Source organism: Corapipo altera, unplaced genomic scaffold (genome assembly GCF_003945725.1).
Source record: "Corapipo altera isolate COAL_440 unplaced genomic scaffold, ASM394572v1 2b, whole genome shotgun sequence".
Taxonomy (NCBI): domain Eukaryota; kingdom Metazoa; phylum Chordata; class Aves; order Passeriformes; family Pipridae; genus Corapipo; species Corapipo altera.
The window spans coordinates 9171887-9196650 of NW_020884874.1; the positions used below are offsets into that span (position 1 = coordinate 9171887).

The 24764-nt window shown below is 38.5% G+C and overlaps 1 protein-coding gene across 1 annotated transcript in view; it reads left to right on the forward strand.

The window, feature by feature from the left end:
- Window positions 1-370: 370 nt before the first annotated feature.
- Window positions 371-24764, forward strand: part of CDC40 (cell division cycle 40) — a 39003-nt gene continuing 14609 nt past the window's right edge. Inside the window, exons 1-6 of the mRNA XM_027634040.1 lie at window positions 371-595; window positions 10116-10202; window positions 11790-11919; window positions 20949-21032; window positions 22977-23116; window positions 23721-23817. Of these exons, the coding sequence (XP_027489841.1) occupies window positions 401-595; window positions 10116-10202; window positions 11790-11919; window positions 20949-21032; window positions 22977-23116; window positions 23721-23817 (733 nt within the window). The 5' untranslated portion in view covers window positions 371-400. The remainder of the gene's footprint in view (window positions 596-10115; window positions 10203-11789; window positions 11920-20948; window positions 21033-22976; window positions 23117-23720; window positions 23818-24764) is intronic.

Here is a 24764-nt window from a genome sequence, read left to right on the forward strand (position 1 = left end):
CCCGCCCCGCCGGGCTATACTGGAGAGGCGGCGAAAACCCTTTGTGTGCGGAAGGAGGCGGGAGCTCTCCCTAGGCTCTTGAATTCCCTTGCTGCCACGCAGAGCGCAGATGAGCGCTGGGGGGAAAGCCCCCAAGAGGCTCGCCGCGTTGCATGCTGGAGCTTGTAGTCCCGCCTGAGAGTCCTGAAAGGTTAAACACCATCAGCAGCCAAGGGGGATGATCCCCCCTCGAACGCCTGTATATCCCGTAAAGATAAATTATCTTTAAGAGTGTGTTTTCCATTTTAATGACTCACATTTTTAATGCGCAGCCACAGCCCGCTCGTTCTGCGCGGGAAGGGAAGCGGCGAGTCCTGCGGAGCTGCCAGGACCTCCCCGTCCCGTCATCCTCCGCGCTAAGATGTCGGCGGCGATCGCCGCGCTCGCCTCCTACGGCGGCTCCGACTCGGAGCCTGACTCGGAGCCCGAGGCCGAGGGCGGCTCCCAGCGCTCCGCCGCCGTGCTCGCCAGCCGCGACGCCGTGCTGCACCTCTGCCCGCCGCCCGCCGCGCCCCCGGCCCTGCCCGTCGATGCGGCCCCGGAAGTAGCCGTGAAGGTAGGCGTCCCTCCGGGCCCGGGGCTCCCGCCCGCCCGGCACTGGGTCCGTACCGCCGGCCTTGGGGCCCTCCTGGGGACAGCACTGGGGCAGCCCCGAGCCGGGAAAGCGGGACTGTGCCGCCGCCTGGCCTTGCCCTGCCCCGGGGTGGGGGGCCGGATCTGTGGAGGGAGAGGGCGCGTGTCAGGGGCTCCGGCGGATCCCAGCCGTGGGGATTAAACTTATTAAAGCGTGCTATCTCCATCTCAGAGCGTACCTTGACTGCAGTTTCTTAGATACTCTTGTCCGCTGTTCCCTGAGTTAAGATGTTTTCCTGTGTGGTTTTCCTGGCTGATGAGGTGAAGTGGATACTCGACAGGCCGAGTGCAACTGAATCCTGTTCTAAAGGGCAGCCTGAAATCTATCAGTGTTCCTGTTTTTCTTTTCAGTCTTTTTTGGCAAACCTTAATTTTCCAAGTTCAGTAGCACATTGACTCACTTCTGTGATTCCAGAAGGGGGGGGGGGGGGGGGGTGCTGGTTTGACTTTGGGATTTTAGTACTGGCAACTCATGGCTAGGCTTCACGAACGAAGATTTGGGAAGGACTCTACCCACATTTGCTACAAGCGCGCTGGTGGCTAAAGAGGGCAGTGCGAGATAGACAAGTCCGGTTGCAAAAGGCACAGCAGAAAGACTCCTTGGATGGTATCGGCAAGACACAATTCTTTCTGCATTGTCTTTTCTCCTCAAGAGTGATCCTGCGTGCATAATCAAAAGAAGCAGCAGTGTTATAGATGGTGTGTCTCTAGACCTCCTGACTGGAGGCCAGAGAAGACCAGTGATCAAGATCAATGTGGCCAAGGCTGAGATGTTGTTTCAGGGAGTCCTTGTATCTTCTCTTCGGGGCTCCTCTCTTGCGGCAGGCGGTGGCAAGTTCACCATAAAGCAAGATCTTAGGGAGGCGGTGGTCCTTCATCCTGAGATATGTCCTGCCCAACACAGCTGTGTTCTCAGCAACATGGCCTCAATACTTGTGACTGCTGCTTGTTCTAGAACAGATGTATTGGTCACATAATCTGACCAGTGGATGTTTAGGATTGTATGGAAGCAGCGTTGATGGAAGCGTTCTGGGAGTCGTAAGTGATGACAGTAGATGACCCATGATTCAGATCCATATAAGAGAGTAGACAGCACAATGGCTCTGTAAACACTGATCTTTGTGCTTTTCTTCAAGTGTTTATTTTGCCATACTCTTTTATGGAGTTTTCCAAAAGCACTATATGCCTTTGCTAACCTGTTGTCTATCTCTCTGTCAATCTTACCGTCCGAGGAGATGAGGCTGCCTAGGTAATTAAACTGCTGGACTGATTTGAGCTCTGATTGGCCAATGGTGCTATGGAGATGATGGAAGACTTCCTGAGGTGCAGGTTGATAGAGAACTTCTGTCTTCTTTAAGGTGACTTCCAGCCCAAAGAGCTCAGCAGTGTCTGCAAAGCAGGATGTTAAACGCTGCAGAGCTGCTTCTGTGTGGGCGACAAGGGCGATGTCATCAGCATAAAGCAACTCCTGGACAAGATGATTTAAGGTCTTAGTGTGGGCCTTCAGTTGCCTTAAGTTGAATAGGCTTCCATCAGTACGGTATCGAATTTAGATACCATCTTCTTCATCAAGATCTGCCATGGCCCTTTGGAGCATCATGCTGAAAAAGATTGTGAATAGGGTTGGTGTGAGAACACAACCTTGTTTCACACCATTAGTTATTAGAAAGGGCTCAGAAAGTACATTGCCATATCTGACTTGGCCGTGCTGATCCTCATGGAGGGAGATGATCATTTTAAGGAACTTGGAGGGACATCCTAAACGTTCCAAAATCTGCCACAGACCTTTTCTGCTCACAGTATCGAAAGCCTTGGTGAGATCAGCAAAGGTTACATAGAGAGCTTTATTCTGTTCCCTACCCTTCTTTTGCAGTTGTCTGAGAACAAATACCATGTCTGTGGTACTCCTGTTGGCTCTGAAAGTACTGGCAACTAATATCTAATCAAAAGCAAGCATCTCACCACAATGACTGTCACTATGTTATTGTGTTGCTCCCAGTTGTTCTGAAAAGTGACCAAGGGGTAGATGGAATCTTTCACTTTGTGGTCATTAGTTAATTCATACACTGCTGCAACTGATCATATTTGTGTGTATATGTTATATTGTATATAGTGACTAATTTTTCAACTCTTAGGGTCTTGGAAATCTGACTTCTTGAATTGCAGTGTCCGGCAGGTTGTCTTGTAGAAACTTCAAAAGGAAAGCTAATTAACAGCTGTAATATTGCCTGAATGTGAATGATTACAAGTGGCAAGTAGCATTGGCTGTGCTTTTCACCACTCTTAGGGCTGTAGGCATGAGGTTTCCCTGTGCCATGCCAGCAGAATGGTTTATGTAGTTGTTCAGTGGCTGACATTAGGGAAGTGATCTGAATTGTAAAAAAACCCCAAAACTTTAGTGGCGTTATTTGTCCTTGGATCCATTCCTTGATCCTGTTTGCACAAATGCAGTGCCAGCACAGTGAAATCTCTAGTGCCAGTGCGGAAACAAACAGCTGGAAGAAAGAGTTGGGTGTCAGTAGCACGTTCAGTTCAAAGCTATTTGCTGGGCTGTGCCCTGGAAGGGGTGTCCACCAGCACATCTAGGACTGCTTCTGTGTCAGGCATAATGCTAACTAAGATAAAAAGGGAGTGAGGTTTCTGAGTATCAAAACGTTCTATTAAAATGACCATCATTTTTATTTGAGATCACAGATGAGGTACATATAACTGAGAAGAGCAACAATGTCAAGATAAGGCTTTCAGAACATACCATACTGCAGCTTCTTTTAGCACCACAACCTTCTTTGAGGAGTAACAGATAAATTTTTTTTGTAGTGATATTAGGCTTTTTTTTGGGGTTCAAGAAGTAAGCGCAGGTCTCGTAGACAACACGTTCTCAACACCTTCCAGGTCTAAAAATGATAACATCCCACCCATCAGTGGAAGCTTACCAGTCACCTCCTCAGGAATTTGCCCTGATTCTTAGAATTAGAAAGCCCTCACTAAACAAATGTGAAATACATGATGTTCGAGTGTAAGTCACAAATGTTCTTTAAGTACAGGCCTGGAAAAATGGCAAGCTGAGTGAGTAGGAAAGCAAAGTTACAGTTCATTAGTATCACTTCACTTGTGCAAATATTGTTTTGACATGAGTAAGGATCAGTTACTCTTAGGAGCATGGATATGTTTTGTACAAAGGACCAGGAATGGATAAGCAAAGATGGTGGTAAAAGGGAGGTTACAAGGGTTAGTCATACAATAAACATAAACAACAGCTGCACAAAAGTGCATTTTTGGCAGTTGAGAATGCACATCTTAAGTGGTTGGTGTTCTGCATCCTAGTTCTAATTGTAGTACCTCTTTCTGGTTCAGAATTTTGGCCTGTTAACTGGCAGAGACATTAGACTTACGTGTACTTTAAAGAGGAGTAGGTCCTCGCTCTCTTTATTAGCAAGGCGTAGTTGTTAGCACATTCAGCTAACACCATTTGGGTTACTTAATTGTGCATAGCAAATACAGCCCTAAGATGTATTTTGTTATTCTGTAAGAAATCTGCTGAGTCCTTGCCTCAAAGTACATCATAAGTTATATAAGATCATATTTCTGTGAAAATAATTCTTCTATAATTGAAAGCGATACTAAAGATTTCTAACTGTCTTTTAAAAGTGTGAGGGGATGACTTTTGCTAAACTCTCTTCTTACAGTCTGCTTGTTAAAATAGGCTTATTGTTGACCTTGATCTTAAATTGCTCATAATAGATAACACTGACTTATAATTATTGGTTACTCCAAGCTAGTAATCCTACTTCTTTCATTATAAATTGGAAAACCAACTAGATGAAAATAGCACCACTGAATTGCTGAAAACGTTACAGCACCTGGGGGAAGGCAACAGAGGATGAACACGTGTGCTTCTGGTCCCTACCTAGAGAAAAGGATACGTTGTAACTGATAGTGTTCAGAGAAGGGCCAGCAGGGCTGAAGAGGTGTCTTGCTTCTGTATGAGGAATTATTGAGGAGGCCAAAACTGAGAAAGAGATGACTGAGGTGAAAAGTATTGACAGGGACCTACAAAGTCAGTAAATGGCATGGAGAGGGGGTTGAGTACTCACTGTACAGCAACTATAAGCTAACTAGTACGAGCTAGGTTCAAAACAAACAAAAGGATGCAACTGTTCATGCAGCATGTAGTAGGGCTTATTCCCATGCCAGGAAGTACTGGGTGTGCAAGAAGTTTGCACTGTTACGAGGATAGTCTGGTCCTCCTGCAAAATGCCAGGAATCCCAACAAAACAGTTTAGCATGTGCTTCTCTTGCTGGTTTATTTTTATTCTGTTGAAGGTAGTGGGGTGGTTGTTTATTGTTAAGAGTGTACGAATGGGTAGAAAGAATAAAAGCTGATAACAGCCGTATCTTAATGTTGGAGCTTCACTGCAAATGCTGTTTGTCTCTAGGTAATAAATTTGAAAATCTTTAGGATGAGATAACGTGTATTTGACAGCCCAAGTGGTTGATGGAAGAATTGGCGAGTGACAAACTGCTTAAGCCTCCGTGGCTCATGGGATGTGGTCTTAACTTACCACATTTGAATTTAATCGATAATTAAAACTAATTAAATATTATGCAAAGCAGTCTGCCCTTTTTAGCTGTTTGACTAATTAGTAATGAATTTACCTGGGGAGAATGGAACATGGTAGGTTTATTATCTGAAATGTCCAGAAAAAAAAGAAAAAACCCCAACACAGACATCAAAACTCTCTACTTGCATGAGATGAAATGGGACAGCGTAATCAACATTATATTCATTCTAAGGAACAGAATTACCATCCAGTGTTGCAGTACATGCTGCAGCTTGGGTTTTTTTATTTAAGGCTTTACTTTGTTGCCTATTACAGAGATTTCACTTCTGTTTAATTAGAAAAATTTGTCTTTCCTACATATTGTATGTCTTTCTGTATGTCTTTCGTATAGAAAGAAACTAGCAAGCTTTTTTTGGGTGAATTTGTTTTATTATTGAACTATTTCATAGTCTGTAAATCAAGTACTTTTCACAGAAAGTAGCAGTATTTGTTTATGGCATTCAGGTAGGGTTTTTCTGAAGAAAAACAAGACTGTGGCATGTTTAAGAAACCTGTTAAGAATGAGAGTTAATGTGATTTACTGTATTTGTAGTCTAAAATCCCGTCTATTTTCTGTGCTCTTTCTTAAGCGGCAGAAGGGCCCTTATGGTAGGGCTAAAGGAGCATGCCTTTGAAGGAGCTAGACATTCTGTGATCTCTGGGGAGTTATAACGAAGCACCTGCTTGTCTACACTTAGCATCGAAAGCTTCTTTTCTGTCTCAAGATAGATTCCTTAGGCAATGCTAATACTCCAGAGTACAGCCCTGAGTGCCATTCCCCTATAACAGTGTAATACTGTGTTGTAGAACAAAAGGAGAGCATTTTGGTATCAAGAATTTTTTTACCTCATCAAATCATATCTGAACTGTAAATCAGCCTTATACTGCAAGTAGACTATATATTAAAAAAAAAAAAAAAAAAACCAAAAAAAAAAAACCAACAAGAACAACACAACCAACACACTAAATAGCTTGGTGATATGGCATCATCTGCCTCTTTTTGCCTTGTATCAGGAATGATACTTGCATCTGTCTGGACAGACACTCAACTAACCAAAGTTCAGTGGATCTATGGACTGAGCAATTTCTGCAAAGTTGTATAATCTGAATATTTTCTAGGCTGAATTAGGGTCAGTTTAAACCTTTGATCATTCTTGATTTTTCTCCTTTGGATCCTTTTCAGTAGCACATGCCTTACCTGATATGTGGTGCCCAATGTGGCTGCTGTATTTCAGTGGGGTGCTTGTTACCAGTGTGAGAAGAGCAGAGAGGTGACACACAGAGCTGAAGTTCACAGCTCCATTGTATTATGTCTTTCAAGATAGCCATATTCAGTAAAATATAACTTCCTAACACCTTCATTCTTCTCTCGTAGGTTATACGCGGTGTTCCACCTTTAATGATATTACAGAATGCCATTAAGCCCATATTTACACAATTTCTGAGTGGCAGCAAACACAAGCTGCTTTTTTTTTTTCTGCCAGTCCTACAGCTGAACTTTTATCTTTCTCTGGAGGAACGCTGTATCTGTTTAAGTTGACAGCTCTTTGACTCCCCTTTTGATGATTCCTGTTTCTTTGAGGGTGGAAAGTGATCTAGGGTAATACTTAGCCCATCACTGAATTCACAGATGTCCTCCTCTTTCAGCCAAGCTGCTGATCGTCTTCCATCCCACAGAGCCACTTGTGTCACACTTGGCACATAAGCTACATGATGAATTGCTCACCTTAGGCTTTTAGATAAATCAAGATATTTGTGTGAGAAAGGAAAAGCTGCAGCACTGTAGAGAGACGAGATGCCTTAGATACCTTATCTCAGTCACAGCTCTGCCAGACTGCTGCTCCTGTGATCCCTTCCCTGTGAACTGTAGCAATGGCAAATGCATCTAGAATGCTTGCAGTTAAGGCTGTTGCGAGCATAAAGGACAGAGTCCTAAGACCTGTATTTACCTTTTTTGCTTTCTGGGTCTTAGAAAGATGAGCTCTGCTGAAATGGTCTTCTGGCAATGCATGCAGTTGTACCCGGAGATCTACACCATGTGCAGAGGTTGCTGATGAGTTCTTTTCTCTCATTAAAAAAAAAAAAAAAACAAACCAGCCAAAACACACTGATGCAGGTAGCTTGGCAGTTTGGGACATGATCGACGGGCTAGGTTAATATTTTTAATGTTTCTGCTACCTATCAGAGTCTTGTAATGCCATACAAAATAGCATTTGTCGGATGTTGACCAAAGGATTATTTGTCTGCTGCAATTTGAACTTCTGCAATAGACTAATATGTCAGAATATGTTGTGTCAATACTTTATATTCCTGTCAAGATTTCAGTTCTTTAAAATAACTGAGAAGGTAAAGTGGGGAGTTGGAACACGTTCAAATTATTATATAGTTTAAGGCAAAGTGGCATAATGAAAAGGTAACCATTGTATGTTTCAGTAGCATATTATCAGATCATCATTTGATGCCCCAAATTATGAAAACATGAGTAAGACCAGAGATCTTGAGGAGTGTAGCTTTGATAAATATAACATGTGCTTCAGTTTCAAGGCTCGATGGTTTTCACACAGAAAGACTGTGCCTGTGGTGGTCTAGGAGTGAACATATTGTATGGCTTCCAAGTGACTCAGCACTGTTCCACCAGCAGTGAAGTAGAACCAGAATTGCTATAATCGTCCAGCAGAGGATCAGCTTTCATGGCACAATCTGTTTCTTTGCTCAATTACTAAGCAGCATATAATAGAACTTAACAGAAAGAAAGGCGGAGGAAAAATAGCAGAACTGAAAAATTCTTGGCGTTTTTGCATAACTGGATCTTTCTCATTTTTTCAGATTAAAGAGCAGGAAAAAACCTGCATCTTAATTTCAAGTAAACTAATCACTGTTTAAATGTCACTAACCATTGATCAGATACATTTTGCCTTATTATCAATTATATTGATTTTTATTTTCTCAAATTGTAAGTTTTGTGGACAAGGTGTGAGGTCTAGTTGGCAGACTGAGCTGTAGGATGTGACTTGAAAAAGTTGTCTGTGGAAAATGTCCTCAGCACATGGAGCTATGAAAGGAAATCTAAGTGTGTAGGTAATACAGGTTAGGAACTGGTTTTTTATATGCTCCTATTCTAACTGGGAATGTCTGGTTTTGCTGGTGAATGACTGGATTAGGCCTGCTGTGCTGTTTCCAGGCAAGTTCATAGTGTATGACAGTCAGGGCTCTGATGCCATTGTTATCCAAGCCCAGTGAATTTAAAAGGTTGTGTGATGAGAAAAATGGGGTCAGGCCGAGAACTGGCAGTGCTAAGGGTTCAAGCAAGATCAGTGCAATGGCTGGGCCTGCTTGGTAAAATAATTGATACATGGTGAGAGTAAAACTTTGTGGTTGGACTTAATTCTACTAAGACAGTGGCCTTAGCAGAAAAACAATTGACAGGATTGCTGATGTCATACTTTTTTTTTTTCCTTTAATATCCTTTTTTTCCCTTTTTTTTTTTGAGCAGTATTAATCAAATATATTCAGATAACAAGCCAAAGATCTTTAGGTACTGATTTTCTTTTCAGTGTTCTAGAAAACCAGGTTTTAAAATCTTTCAGAGTCTTGCATGCATGAGCAAATTTGTAAATGACCTGCTATTGAACTGGGGAGAAAAAAAGCTTCTAGCCACAGCATGTCAGAGAATAGCTAACAATAATAAACAAGTAAAGAATGTGCCACTTTGCTCTTTCAAGATACTGTAATAAAAAGTAAGACTGAGTTTCTTTGAGGTAATTTTCTGTTAATGAAGTGACTGCTAATTGATCCTCTGTTGTGCCACTTCTTTCTGTGAGTCACAAATGCTTTTGGATCCTGTTGTAGGTAAGCACTGATTAAACACTGATGCTTAAGGTAGTTTTTTCAGTATAATTACTAGGGATGTTATCAATATACCTTTGAGTCCTTTTGAATTACTGTTATACTAGAATAAAGGTACAGGAAGCAAGTAATAATTTTGAAAAATAATGTTCTCCTTCATTAACTGAGCTCTTGATAGGAAGGAGGTACTGTTGATTGAGAACCAATGTAAGTGAACCTTTGTAGAGTTTTGTGAAACCAGGTCTTTTTGAGCGCTACTACCTTACCAGTATTTTTCTTTACCGACTTCTCTGTCTTCTGTTTCAGCTGCATGTGCCCTTCTGAGTTTTTCCCCTTGAGTTGCTTTAAGTTATTTTTTTGGTTAGTCCTTCTTTCTTGTCCCTTCATCTATCGAGTTAAATTTTTGTCACAATGGACTTGGAAATATGGTTAAGTACTAAAGCTGAATTGCATTTATTCCTTTAGGTAAATACTTAGAGGTAAGGAACTGTTAGGTTCTTTGAAAATCATTGTTATACTTAATGTTTGTGCTGATGGGTAACATTTTTTTCACAACTGTCTTTCAGAACATTTACTTGTGACTTCTGCCTTCTACCTTTTGTAGAACTCTGTCTTTCATACCTTTATATTTTATTGGTGACCATTTTAATTGATTCTTCTTTACAAGGCTGGTTTTCAAACATCCTCAAAAAAAAAGCTTTTCTCTAATCTTGCTGCTCTTTTTACACTGTGTACATGAAGTCTTTAACAAAAAAAACCAGTAATTCACATGCAAAATTCTGCACGTGTCTTAGATGAATTTCTCAGTGATGGGCTGACACTGGTTTTGCAGTCAATATGCTTTAAAAATAGAAACTTTGGCCAAGGTACTCTTTTCCTTTCATAATGCTAAAAGTGTCACCTTGAACCACAGCCCTAATTTGGACTGAAAGAAGTTAATTTCATGTATTTAAAAGTCTACATGTGAAAAATGGTTTATTAATATGTCTGTTTCAGGAAGATGTGGAAACAGGAGTCCACCTTGATCCTGCTATCAAGGAAGTTCAATACAATCCCACTTATGAAACTATGTTTGCACCTGAGGTAAGAAGCAATATTGATCTTTAAAGTGGAAATGCCTTTGGCTTAAAGGGCAGAGGTTCTATAAATTTCATGTGAATTTCCTGTAAGACAACTTCTTTGGATGCTTGCTGCTTTTTGGGATCTAGTTTTGACAAATTAAAAAAATAGATTCTACACAGCTGTGTTGGTATTTTTAATGCTCGAATTTTAATATTCTGTATAAAGCCCTTTTAAGAAGATTCCTAAAATCTTTATCAGAATTATAGCTCTGGAAATTAAAAATTAAGCTGGGAAAATAGCATTATAAAGATGTTGAGCAAAACACGAACTGCATTAAAGTGGTCTCTGACTATTTTCACATTTTTGGTATTTACTCATTGTGGTCATTAGAGCAAAATGAACAGTTATAACGCTTTTAAGATATAACGTTATTGCAGATATAATGCTTTAAAGAAGAGGATTTAAAATTGAAATCAAAGCACTTTCAGTTTAATTATTCACATCAGTATTAAGAATATTAGTAACTTGAGCTGTGCTAAATGTGTATAGCGAAAAACTATTTTAGGCTGAATTTAGACTGCTTGGTGCCATGTGAACCACTTTCCATTTTATTATAACTGACAGGCTATCGGAAAGATAAAAATAGCTGTTCGAGCATTTAACTATTTTCAGTATTTAACTTCTTTGTACAGTTTTTCTTCTGTAAGACCAGGAGTTAGTATTCTAGGTAGACAAATGCTGCAGCAATCTCAGATTTCTACATTAGTTATGCTTTATGTTTAGAAAACATTTTGTGGAACCACATAAATTGGCCTTTTCATAACAAGCTTGCATTTTGCGATGTATCAAAGCCATGATGTGTGTGAGCAAAAGTACTGATATAAAAGTGCTGCTGTGTGTAAATGTTTTAGTGAGGGAAACCTGTTGTGGGAGTGTCAGGTGTTTGGTATGGCTGACAAGCATAGGGGTTACAATTAAAGTTGGTGTGATATTAGTCTCAGTGTACTGCATTTATTTGTAGTCACCGTTCTCTTCCTAGCCATGATAAGCAGGAAGACTGGCATTTGTCATCTTGCAAGAAGAAAAGAAAGGCAGGGTTTCATTAGTTGTTTTCCTGAAATAATACAACAAGTCCTTAGTTGCTTTTTAAATGCAGAAAAATATTGTTAGCAGTGTAATTTCTGTATTAATCACATGAGTTTAGTGGGACCTGATACATCTTTTTTGATCTCCTCCCCTTAGAAGGGACAGCGCACTGTGGTTTTGTCTTCTGAATGCTTCTACTGGTCACATACTGAATGACTGTATGTGTTGATACTGTCAAGTATCAGCAAGTCAAGTAGTTGATATTTGTCTTCTGTAATACAGGCAGAAAGTTCAATCACGAAACTAACTATTCAAAGCAACTGTGTGATCACTGTGTAAAATAACAGACTAAGAAACTTATTCAGTAGTCATAACCAAATACAAAGTTGAAGTGATTTTGCATTACAATTCTTGAAAGACAAATCTTTTTTTTCCTGTGTTTTTTTTTTCTGAAAACCTACATACACAAAAATAAGAAATTACTAATTCTACTATACTTTGTTTTAATATTTTTTGATGTAGTTTGGACCAGAAAACCCATTTAGGACTCAACAAATGGCTGCACCTAGAAATATGCTTTCTGGATATGCAGAACCAGCTCACATCAATGATTTCATGTTTGAACAACAAAGAAGAACATTTGCAACCTATGGTAAGTCTTTAACAGTGAAATTCACCTCTATCTTTCTTATGCCCATGTTGGACAAATTAAGTTGTTCTCGATAGAACAGTTAATAGGACTGCAACTTCTGTAAATTGCTTTTTATCAGACTTAGTAAAATGGGAAAAGGTCTTTGAATAAGAATCCATATGATTGGAGATAATAGTACTTATTTGGGCAAACTCATTTTTTAATTCTGTTTGAAACTGTAATCCAGTGTATGATCTCCTAGCAAGCCCCTCTTAATTAATCCTTTCATTAGTTGCATCAAGTGTAAAAAACACAGGTCAGAATTTGACATTTTTAACATGACTAACTGTAGATCTGTTATGCAAATAGATTCTTTCATGTGATTCTAATTAAAGGTAACTCTCTTAAAACCAAAAGGATGCCTTTCTGAGTTTTCAGGTTTTCTATAGATACAAACTAAATGAACTAGATTTGCAGAAAATGGGAATACGTTACTATTATAGTCTTGGCAAAGACAGACCCAAAGAATTCTGTGTTGGTGGTCACTGTAGTAGCTACTTTCTTACCTTGAATAGTCTTTTCACTTGTAAATACTTGCATTTGAAAAATAAAACATATGAGTCTTGGAGAAACTTGAGATTCAAACAAACTTCTTAGGAATTGTAAGAAAAATTGATTTTTTTTTAAATAGGAAAAATGTCAAAAGACTAGGGATTCTAAGCATCCTTTTGGACATGTTTGAAAAAACAGAACTGCCATGTGTTTGTATATAACAGTGGTTAATTTTTCTTGTGTTTCATTGTAACCTTTCATTTCTGTTTTAAGCTTGGTTGCAAGTTCTTGCTCAGTTGAAATATCACTTTATATTCTCCAAATTCAGTTTATTAGGCTAGTTCTGATGCTTCCTGTGAAAACTTAAAATATCACAACACCGAACTTTTTGCACAACATATTTGCATCTTTCTTTATTCATATTTACATTCAAAATACTACTGCTTGAAAACTCTCTTGCCTCAAAAATCACCTCCCTAAACATGAGTCCCTTAAATTCATTAGGGCTTTTATGCATGTATGAATTCACTTACTGTGTTCTCTGATGGATGAGATTGGGACTTTATTGCTAACATCTATGAGAACTAGGTAATACAGTGAAAAAAGTTGCCCAAAATTAGAGATTATCACATCCTCAAGTTTTCTTTGTGTTTGACTTTTATTAGAGATTTTCTTGTAAAAGTTAAAAACTGAAATATATCTATGACAGTGTTTTTCTTTTACATAGTTTTAGCTATTAGGTACTTTTCATTGTGTTGTTAGGATGCGGAATATAAGCAAAATACCAATATTAAGAAATGGATATCTAGTTCCATAGCATAATTTTAACTTGACTGTAATTTTGATGTTAGCACTTGACAGATAGGAGCCTCTTCAGGATCCGAATAGACAGATTAGATTTTGTTCTGTGAAATTAAATGTAGCATTGTGTGGGTTGGGCATTTTTGTGTGTAAAACAGATACTGGAATAAAGGAGTCCGTAGGCATATAGTGTTTGATTTGGGTTCTTTTTTGTTTGCAAAGTTTATTTGGGGGAAGGTAGAACTGGCAAGTCTACTCAAAATTCCTGCTACTGGTTTATATAATCACTGTGTAGCAACTGCCTTGAAAGCTGTATTACAAGTGAGTATCAAAATGTATTTTTAAGACTTGTAACATTGGCAACTGTGCAGCTATCATATTCAGCTTTCTAGGAATATTCAGTAGATAATGATCTGGGTACAGTGAAAATGAAACTATGAAAAGGCTGAGATACAGGCAATTTAAATGGCAAGAACAAGCACTGAGAAGCTGAAGTTCAAGCAAGAAGATGCAGTAAATGATCATGACATTCTGGCTCAGTAGGTCTATTCAAAACAGCACTCCTTTAAGTTGTCAAAAAGTTGTCTATTAGAAAATGCAATATTCTCTTTTTCCATTTGGAAGGATGTAATTATTATCTTCTCAGAAAACACAAAGTGTAAAAGCGCAAGTATAATTGATAGGCATAAATCTAAGCCATGCATGTTTTTAATGGCTAAATCATAACATACTGCAAGAACAGAGAATAAACCTCTCTTTTAGAACCTGCAGATCCTGAAACCTCTGGCCTCTGTTACTCTGTTTAGTACCATTGCACTAAGGCAGGAGATCTCAAATCTGCAATAGCTGGCATGTAAATAAACATTGACTATAAATGAAGGACAAGGGGTGGTAAATGAGGTCATGTATCCAAAACAGCTCAACTGCCTGAGTGTCTTTCACCAAAAAAAGGCAGCTTTATATTATATGTCAACCTAAAACTTAGTACATATTCAGGGAGAAATTATTTATTAATCACCAAAAAACCCCAACAAGTATTTTTTGGCAACTAGTCTTTCTTATCTACTTCTGTTACAGTAAATATTTACTGTTAAAAGTACATTTTCCTTATGATGCTTGGATAGCTGAGAACATCCATGCTGCCATTGACTGATGGTCCTTCCAGCCCTTTATTCTATTAGACAGGTGGGCAGCAATGGATCCCTAATGAGGTGTAGAAGAAGCAAGCCAGTAGTGATACATCCAAATACTTTTTTTTCAATATTCAGTCTCTCAACTAAAGGCAATGCTTATATATTTATTAATTTGCAGTGAGTTCATTGTGTTTGTTTTTTTTTTCTTTTTGACACACTTGTTAAGCTCCTTCTTGAACCCGTATAATTTTTCTGTGTATGTAGTAATCTCTTACAGGCAGCTCTGCAGCTTATCAGCACCTTGTATAAGGACGTATCTCTATCTTGAAACTTGTCCAACTTAACAGCTTTCTTGTTTGACTTGATATCCCCTAGCCTCTTGTACTGGAAGACAAAACGAGCAGTCATTTCTTATTCCCCATTTCTGTGTCATTCCTTATTTTATAGATCTTGGCCATAACTGTCACTCTGTTTGAGTTTTTTCACCTGAAAAGGTCTGATCAATCTTCTTGTTCCCCCTTTCCAGGCTTTTCATGCCTATGGCTATCCTTGTTTCTTTTCCATTTCTCTGCTAGTTCGACTGTATTGTTCCCCAAGATGAAGAGCAAAGCTGTGCACAAAGTTTACGTGTTAATCTCGCTGTGTATTTGTTCCGTGGCTTAATAAAATGAGAGGCTTTTCCTTTTCATTTGCTGAGAATTCTTAACATTGCATTTTTCTCTACAACTTTCAATAACTTGCTCAAAGCTACTTGCTGCTTTTTTCCAGATCATTTATCAATATGTTGAAGATCATGGTCGAGAGCATGAATCTGTCAGCAACTTTCCTGTGCTGTGCAAACCAACCATTTATTTTTGCCAGTGTTTTAATAACTTTTCATCAACTGAAAGACATATGGGCTTTTTAAATGTCTTCGAGGCACCCTCTGATCAGTCTAACTTGGTATCGTAAAGGTGTCCAACATCATCCAAACTTTGCTCATTCACAGGGTTGTCACCTCAGAAATATTCTGGAGGTTTTGTCATTGTAATTTACCTGTACAGAAAACTGTCTTCTCTGCTGCAATATATAATACTGATCCAAGTGCATATTCATCTTCTTTACTATAGTTTCTTCTCCTTCAATCTTTTAAATATACAAATGTCTACCTGTAATCCCCATATCTCTTTTGAAAGATGGCATTGTATTGACACATTCCTTTTCTGTCATTTCAGATGATATTAGGTGAGAGTCTTTGCACTGTGGTTTGAGTTTAGATCTCTTGGGTGACTGCCATCTCGTCCTGGTGTTTTGTTACCACTTACTTGATTCTTTAATGTCCTCACTTTGAGATAGATACTATATCATGTTACCCGTAAAGAAAAGTTCTGGCACAGGAGCCTACCCAAGCTCCTCCATATTGAACATGCGTTTAAAAAAACCCTCACTCATGCTCTCTTTTCATTCCTTGATCATCTGTTGACCTGCATGCTGTCTGGTACGCTTTCTGCCCCTGCAGGTTTTGACAAAGGATAGGTGTTAGTTTTTATACCTTTTGTGATTTGACCCTCACTTTTGGGAGGAGGCTGCCTTATTGTAGTGTTTATTTTGTCTTCTGATTGGTCTTTTGTATTTGCCACATCTGGATGCAACTTCAGCTCTTTGAAGAATAGTTTCTCATTTCTGTTAATTTCTCTTTATGTACTATTCAGCTGTGCTCACTTCCTTCTGGTCACTTTGAAATCGTCTTTTAATAGCTGGCAGGCACTAGTTCTTTTTCTCCTACATGGTGTTTTCAAAGTGCCCCTGCATTTGGAAAAGGCTTTACCCTTTGGTACTCACTTTCTGTTTCTTTTTAAAACCTTCTTTACTTAATATAGCCCTCCTGTTTTGAGATTGAGATCACTGTTGTAAATGTTTTTGTGGCTTTCTTTGCTTAGTCAGCAGTGTTGATTTTTATACCCCATTATGGTCATTGTCAAAATGTGTATCCTTAGAAAGACTATCTTAAAATCAAGTTTCCTGCACTGCTCAGTTGGCTTTTTTTCACACGAATCTCTAACATGACTGCTTCATGGTACAAGTATATTGTGTAAAAATGCTGTTTTCATCATATCTTGGAGAGAGATTTGCACAGGCTGCTACAAGGAGGTGACTAAAATATGTCATTATTGCTGTACTTCTTTCCCAGGCACTTGTTGTTTAGTCTGTTACCATTTCATGGTTATTGCATCTTCTGTCTGAATGGTTAGTAACAGAGTCCTATCAACTGTACCCACCGCTACTTAAACCTGGAATTTCAATCCAAAGGATCCTTTAATGCTTGTTAACACTATTAACTTGTTAATCTGATTTGTCTTTAAGCCTTCTGTGGTATATAGTATGTTTTTCCCCTCTGGTGTGACCATCTTATTTCTGTATTCCTTCTACCTGGTAAAGCATATATTCTATCCAATTATGTCAGTACTGTCCTACCAATTATGTTAGTTTATTATTTTAAAACAAGATTTTCCAATTTTACTATGTATTGTTTTTAGCTTCTGCCATTTTGCATGCATGCTTGGGTTTTCCATTTCCCTGCCCTCAGTTTAAATAGGATTCTGTGCTTATTACTATCCCTATTATCTGAGGTTTCAGATTTCTGTGCTACCTTTTCCTTGATGATATTGTTTTTCTGAAGATTGTGTATCATTGCAAATTGCTTATTTTTCTTGAAGTATTTGCTATCCTCAAATATTTTATCAAAAAGCACTCTCTGAACCTTCTCAGTACCAATAGCTTTTTAGCGTAGATGAGACCTACCCATCTCAGTAAGGTTCCCTTCATTCCGGGAGTTTGAGGAAGTAAAATTGACACAGGCACTGGAGATGTTTTCCCCATTATAGTTAAGATCTGCAGTGGCTGAGGGAGCTGGGATTGTGTAGCCTGGAGAAAAGGAGACCTGGGGTGCGGGGAAGACCTCATTGCTTTCTACAGCTACCTCTAGGGAGTATGCTGATGGCATAATCCATAAAAATATTGAGTAAAATAGTCCAGGTAGGCCATTTTATATCCTGTATAAGATTCTGTATAAGATCCTCTCCCAGTTTAATGGAAAGCCGTTAATAATTGGTCTGAGGAAGTCCTGACTTTTTTAAATTTAAATTTTTAAATTTAATTTTTAATTTTAAATTTAATTAGTTCTGCGTCTGCAGTCATAGGTAATCTACCCCATTTTGATTCCATTGATGTAACTTAGTTTAATTTCTACCATTAAGAGAAGGCTATCTTTCTCTAAAAACAAATTCCTCTTCACAAGCCATTATAATGTAAAATACCAAAAGCTTAACTAGCATTATTTTCCCAATGTTGTAGTCCTTGGAGCATGGCAGAAAAGACTAGGGAGTCCTAAAATACAAGCACTTGTTTATTCTTCTGTATCTGTACTCTCAGCAGAAGCAGTCTCTTTCCTTCAAAATTCTCTTTTGAGCATCGTTTAAAAAAGTCAGTATACTCTCCTTAATTATATTAGCATATATACATTTTCAGAAGCAGAAATAGAGATTATTTTTTACATGCAGGACACCAACTGTTCATGAATATGTTAGAAAAGTCATTTCATAGCTATTTCAGCATCAGTGATCATCCTAGAAGTGGACTGCTTCATTCATGCAGCATTTAGTATTTTAAAATCTCTTCTTCACAAGACATTAATGTCCTTTTTAATAAGGAACAGCCTTTGTCCATGAATCTCCAAGCTCTTTATGAGTACTCAATATCTTGGTTATAGCAGGATTACTTCATCACTAACACTGATATTTTAAGAGCTTAAGATGACTGACTTGGAAATAACACTGTGATTTTTTAATTTTTTTTCCCCAGCTACTCATGTTGCATGCAACACCTACAGTTAGTATTACCTCTTACAATTATAGGCACTTTATTCTCTGATTACTTCAATTCTGCAGAGCTGCCAGTGCAGTCAGAGTGGGTTAGTCTAGCTGTATTTTTCCACATACCTGAGCTACCTTGGGTCTCTGTATGCTGCATTGCACCGTACAGTGTAAACATGCTTTAATTAGCTGTCTTTCTGGAATGCACATCAAAGCTTGCTTATTTAACCAACCATTTCAGGTGCATCGAAATTATGGATGTAGGTAGAATTGTACCTTTCATTGCTAAAATGTTGCATGAAATAACTGCCTCCTAAATAAAACTGAAGGAGACATAGAAGTCAGGGCACATTATGTGGGATACCAGCTGAGTAGGATAAAAGCAAGCTGTCTTTTGCAGCTGCGTTCAGGAGTCTCAGCCAGAAAGAAAAGATTCTCTTTCACACATTCACTGGAAAGTAGAAATTGTTCAGAGCTTTTCTATGAGAATGATGCTGGCCCAAATTCAACTCAGCTATAAGGAGTCTCCGCTTCCACGGGAAGCTGTGCTTGGCCCAGGGGCCCTATTCATTGGAATACTGTCCCTCTTTTACAAGTACCAAGCAAATAGAGTCCCGGAGACAGTGTCAATGCAGTTGGAGGACAAGTAAACCACTGTATTGATTTTGACATAAATCCAAAGTAATATCTCTCCACTGTTAATAGAAACCTTATAGCTTGGAAGAGAACTCATTGGAATAGTGGCTTGGTGAAAGTCTAATTTCAGTGTCTGCTCAGTTTGGTTATCCATAGAAGTAAATCCTAATAAGAGTCTAGAACAAAGAGAGAATGTATACTTCCTAAGAGGGCATTGCTATATATTTCTCTCCCTATATCATATTCATTGAACATCTGGGCATATAGTGTTCCATGACTGGCTCTTACCAGGTTTGAAACTCAAGAGCCGGTCAACAGGTGGATTGCTCCATTTGGCTGGGAATACCTGATGTGTTCTTGGAATGGCTTTTCTACTAATTTCCATAATAGGTTTTTTTTCCCAGCATCTAAAAAAGAAATTAACTGGACCATCTTCTGGGACAGAAGAGAGAATTCTGAGAAATGTTTGGGGAGACAATCTCCTTTGGGATGGTATTGATAGGTTGTCGCCTTGTATGCACCCAGGTGGTTTTGTGGGCCGTTGGTCTCTGGGGTGGACTGACTAATCTTCCACTGTTCTTGATTCTCTCTGTGAATCAAGAAAAATACAGGAATTGAATTGTATGCTGTTGGATTTCGTTGGTTTTGTGTGTGCAATTACTTTTGCCAGTGGTTTAATATCTTTATTGCTTTTTTTTCCCCTCCCTGATACAGAGAAATTCTCGTTGGGTCCTCAAGGGACATTTTGTCACTTTAATATTTAATAAAAACTGGTGTTACGTCCACCAGGGTGCAGTCTTTCCCAGAAAAAAAGCCACAGTGGTCAGTAACTGTTCAATGCACCTGTTCCTTGGAAACCAGATGAATTTATTTGTCTATCTTATTCTCGTAAGGTCATGCTATCCAATTCAGGAGAAATGGAGAAAAAATGTAAGATGTGTATTAAAATGACAACCTCAGTTTCAAAAATTGTAAATATCCTGAATATATATGAAATGCTGGTACATTTTATAAATTATTTATAAGTGTAAATGCAGCAGATTTTGTTGTTGTTGGAGTTTTTTGGGGGGGTTTTGTTGGTTTTGGTTTTGTTTTTTTTTTTATTGAGACTCAATAGCTGTAATCAGGAAATGGAGATGTGAATACTTAATTCTTTTAAAAATTAAAGGGCATTACTACTGCTTCTAGTACCATCCACATTAGGTAAAGCAACTGCTTTCAAGTTGAAGGAACAAGCTTTCACAATGCTGCCAGGAGGAGGACTAAATTTTTGCTGGTGGAGACAGAATACGCACAGAGCCCTGGAAAACTTCATTTGCTTTTATTTTTTCCCCATCTCTGTCCTCTTCCTTCCAGCTGCTGCTATCACCAGGACTGCCAGAGATGAGTAGCACTCCATTTGACCCTGCAGAGGTGGTGAGCAGGGCAGAGGGCTTCAGGGCCAGAGGCTACTGCTGAAGCTGGAGGGCTGTCTGCGTGCAGCAGCCACAGGCTGGTTTCCATGTGACTCACTGGCTTTGCAAACCAAGGAACAGTGCCCTGAACTAAAGCAGAATCTGTTTAACATCATATGTCACTAACACAAGATTTTGAGCTATCTTTTCCTTATGCCATGTTACAACAAGAAGAGGTTGCTATGGCACTTCAAAATCTAATGTTTGTACAGCAAACTGGTCTGAATTCAGTGATGACCTTTCTTGGAGCAGGGTGTTGGGTCCTGCAGGGGCCTCCTGAGGTCCCTTTCTACCAGAAGGATTCCGTGACTTTGCTTCTTGTGACTACCCTGACTTCGTATCTCATTTTAACCATTGCCTATTATATTTATTTGTTTCTCAATATTGTGCAAATACAAGCTTTCTGATAGCAATATGTACTCAAGGGCTTCAAGGTGCTACTTCATAGTAATCTTTATACTCAGACCAAGTGAAAAATGAATGGGATTCCAAAGTATCAATTCTTCCTCATACCGAGCTCATTCAGAGTCGATGGGGAAAAATTTGCGGGGGGACAGAGTAATGAAAGTCATACTAAACTGAAAAGCTTGAAATAACAGTATTTTTTTTCCCTCTTGTTCTAGGTTATGCATTAGATCCCTCCATAGATAACCCCGAAGTTGCTACCAAGTATATTGGTTCTGTAGAAGAAGCTGAAAAAAATCAAGGTAATTAATCCAGAATCTCATATAAATGACTTGTAGCTGATCACTGTTTTCATTTCTTCTTTACTAAGAAATGGAATAGGTATTAGCAAAGGAAAGAATTATGGGAGACGTACCCATGTCCAAAGATACAATAAAGAAAGATGTGTTGCAATGGAAAGAGGATAGAGAGATACTGGGGTGTTTTGTTTTCTTGAAGTAACAAACGTTTCAGCCTGTCTTGACAAATTTCAAATAAGATTTACAATGTGTAATTGCACAAATAGAATTTATCTGTATATTTGAAACAGCTTTTTGGTCCTCTTAAATTCTGTCCTGGCTAAAGTTGTCATGTGTCTTGCATTAGGATACCTGTATGTTGGGCTAATCACGGTAACTGTGCTACTCAGGAGCAAAGTGATCACTCTGTGTGCAACCTTTAGCACTCCTGTTGGGAGCTGCATATTATCTCTGCTTAGTGGAGTTAAGCTCTTTGGGTTATTTGGAAAAGAAGAACCATTGGAAGGTTGCCAAATAGTAAAGGCATGGCATGCCACTGGGAAGATTGATACCAGAAGCATGGGGTTTGTAATTAATACTTTGATACAAGATATTTTAACATTTTAAGTGACTTGTTTGACTTGGAAAACTGTAGCTGTGTAAACTTCATGCTTTCCCTTGCATGTCTTTTTCAAACATCCTATTCACATGTATATACAAAGGTTCTTCATTTCTATGTCCTTTTCCTCGGAATATATCCAAGGTTATTTCACTCTTTCCTTCCAAAGAAAGAAACTACTAAGATTAAATCATATAAAAAAATTAAAAATTAACCTTTTCATAATGGAATTTAGTAATTCATTTTGAGAAAACGATTAATGTACGATTCCTTCATATGATCACTGCTTCAGTTTTTACATTGCCTATTTTCCCCTTGTTTATCTCAAGCTCTTTTTGTCTCTTTTGCACTAAATGAGTATTACTGCTGCTCTGGAAAGACATCGTTTGAAAATTGCACATAGTTGTATATACAACCTTTTGAAAAACTTAAAAGATATTAATGACTCAAAGTTTACTTTTTCTGCCATATCTAAATTGTTTAATGGCTTTGACAAATGAAATTCTGAGAGCACAACATTTGTGAAAAGCTGACATTTATATGAAAGAACAGGAAAATGTTTGGAGTCAGGTGACTGTCAATAGCAACATACTTTTTAAAAGGGCCTGCAGCAACAGGACAAGGGTAATGATCTTAAGCTAAAAGAGGGTAGATTCAGACTAGTTATAAGGAAGAAATTTTTTTGCAATGAAAGTGGGGAAACACTTGAACAGTTTGCCCAGAGAGGTGGTGGATGCCCCATCTGTGGAAACATTCAAGGCCAGGTTGGATGGGGCTGTGAGCAACCTGATCCAATTGAAGATGTCCCTGCTCATTGTAAGGTGGTTGGATTACATGACCTTTAAAGGTCACTTCCATCCCAAACCATTCTATGATTCTATGAATTTTTACTAAATCAAAATGCACGGTTTCAGTTGAGGTTTGGGGAGACTTGTCTTATTTTCATTTTGTAGTAGGAGTTTTTCAAAAGTGTGAGGATTGAGGGTGATTAGAAGCCACTTGTGGACTCTACTGTCAAAAACTGCACTAATGAAAGTAGGAAAACGGATGTATTCTTACAGTCTGCAGACTTATTGTTAAAAATTAATGGGTACATGCATGGTTAAATACACTAACAAACAATGACACGCAGTTAAAGTGGTTCCCCTGTTACTGTGCATAGTTAGCGGTGTCCATAGCTGGAAAAGTGGGCAATGCTTTGACCCCTTTTGCTCAAATGGTTTTTCCGTTTTGCTGTTTATATTGAAAGGAGTGATGGTGGTGGCTCTTTCTTTTATACTGACTATAGTGTGACCTGTGATGTTGTATTTTGTGTTAGCAGGTAGGCAGTGTATTGTTTCCTTTTTCAGGTTTAACAGTGTTTGAAACAGGACAGAGGAAAATTGAGAAAAGAAAGAAATTCAAGGAGAATGACGCATCTAATATTGATGGTTTTCTGGGACCATGGGCAAAGTATGTTGATGAAAAAGAAGTAGCCAAACCATCAGAAGTAAGTACTGCTTTAACACAACAGGCACAAATTTTTAGTACAAAATTGCAGTGGTTTTAACAGAGATCCATGTGCACTAGTAGTTTGTCAAAACAGAAAATCCATGCTATGCTTTCAGGTGATAGGAACATTTAAGGTGTTCCAAATATTCTTCATTCAATTATTTGCAAGACTGATTGGAAATAAAATTTGTCGTATCTGTGTGTAGTATGTAGAGTCTGATTAAAAGGTGTTTATAGACAGAAGCAGCTTGAAAAAAAAAAAAGAAAGTAAAACTTCTTTAAAAAAAGAAAAAAACAACCAAACAAAAAGCCCTAATAATACACTCTCCCCTAAACCCTCCAACCAACAGACATAGTTCTTGTTCAGTCAGTGCTTAGCTGTAGTCTGTGAATAAAAAGATGATGATTCTTTTCAGTGTACATAGCTTTTTAAGCTATTGTTTTGATAAACGTGTTCTCTTTCTTGATGCTTAGAAATATTTCTAATCTCATTTAGCAAATAAATGTGTTCCTAGCAGTGAGTAAACAGCACTACAGTTCTAGATTTTGCTATTTGATTCTGAATGCTGTCTTTTAAAAAGATCATGTTTTATTTTTTCCAGGAAGAGCAGAAGGAGCTGGATGAAATAACAGCTAAGAGGCAGAAGAGAGGAAAACTAGAAGATGATAAACCTGGAGAGGAGAAGACTATATTACATGGTAATGGCATCTTCCTGACTGTTCTCATTTTCTAGCTTACTGTGTTTTCTTGCCTGCTGTGTTAATTAGTAAGGATGGCAGACAGCCTCAGTTTTGCTGAGGCACCTTGATGTTTCCGTATTGGAGATAATAGCACTCACGGGCATAAGCATAAAGGACAGGGAAAGAAATAAACTTGGACTAATTCCACTTCATACTGTGAAGAGCAGCATGGATATGTTGTTTTTCAGTGTTCTGGTTTTATTTATTTATTTTTAATGTTACTAGATGCATATATCCCTTTCCTATTTTACAGAGCAAACATATTGAAGTTAAGAGTTTGGCTTAGTTTCAGCTTCAAAATTACTGTAGTTCTATGTGTCAGTATTCTCATTAGCATACAGTGCTTTGAGTTAGGGCTTATGCACAACTTAGAAAATCACTTGGACTTTATACTTCCTCAGTTGTTAATGTAAGTGTACTTGCTGTCAATTAATTACCCTATGGAAGCCTATAGTATGTGGTACCTTCAAAGAAAATGGTTTGGTAAATAGGTAAACTAAAGTAATTTTTTGAAACTGTTACTTTAACTCCATACAAAACAGCCCTGCCTCATATTGCTTGGTGCAGATAGTTAGGTAAACAGAGTCTCTGTTTGCTTACCCATCCCTACAGCCAGGCTCACACGCACAAGCTGTGAACATCCCTTCTTATGAGCGTTAAAGAAGAAGTGGCGGCTGTGAGATCAGCATTGCTGACATCAGTGCTCATTCTGTTTATACAGATCATAGTAGATCGTAGCAGATCATGAGAATATTTACTGAACAGTGTTGTGCATAACAAACATGACATTTTAGCCATTGAGCTTCCTATAGAGTAATTATTTTATATCCAACTTCTCATGCTCCGTACCTGAAGTTTCACAGTGAAAGACCTTGCAATATAAACTTTAATTTTCTCACACACAG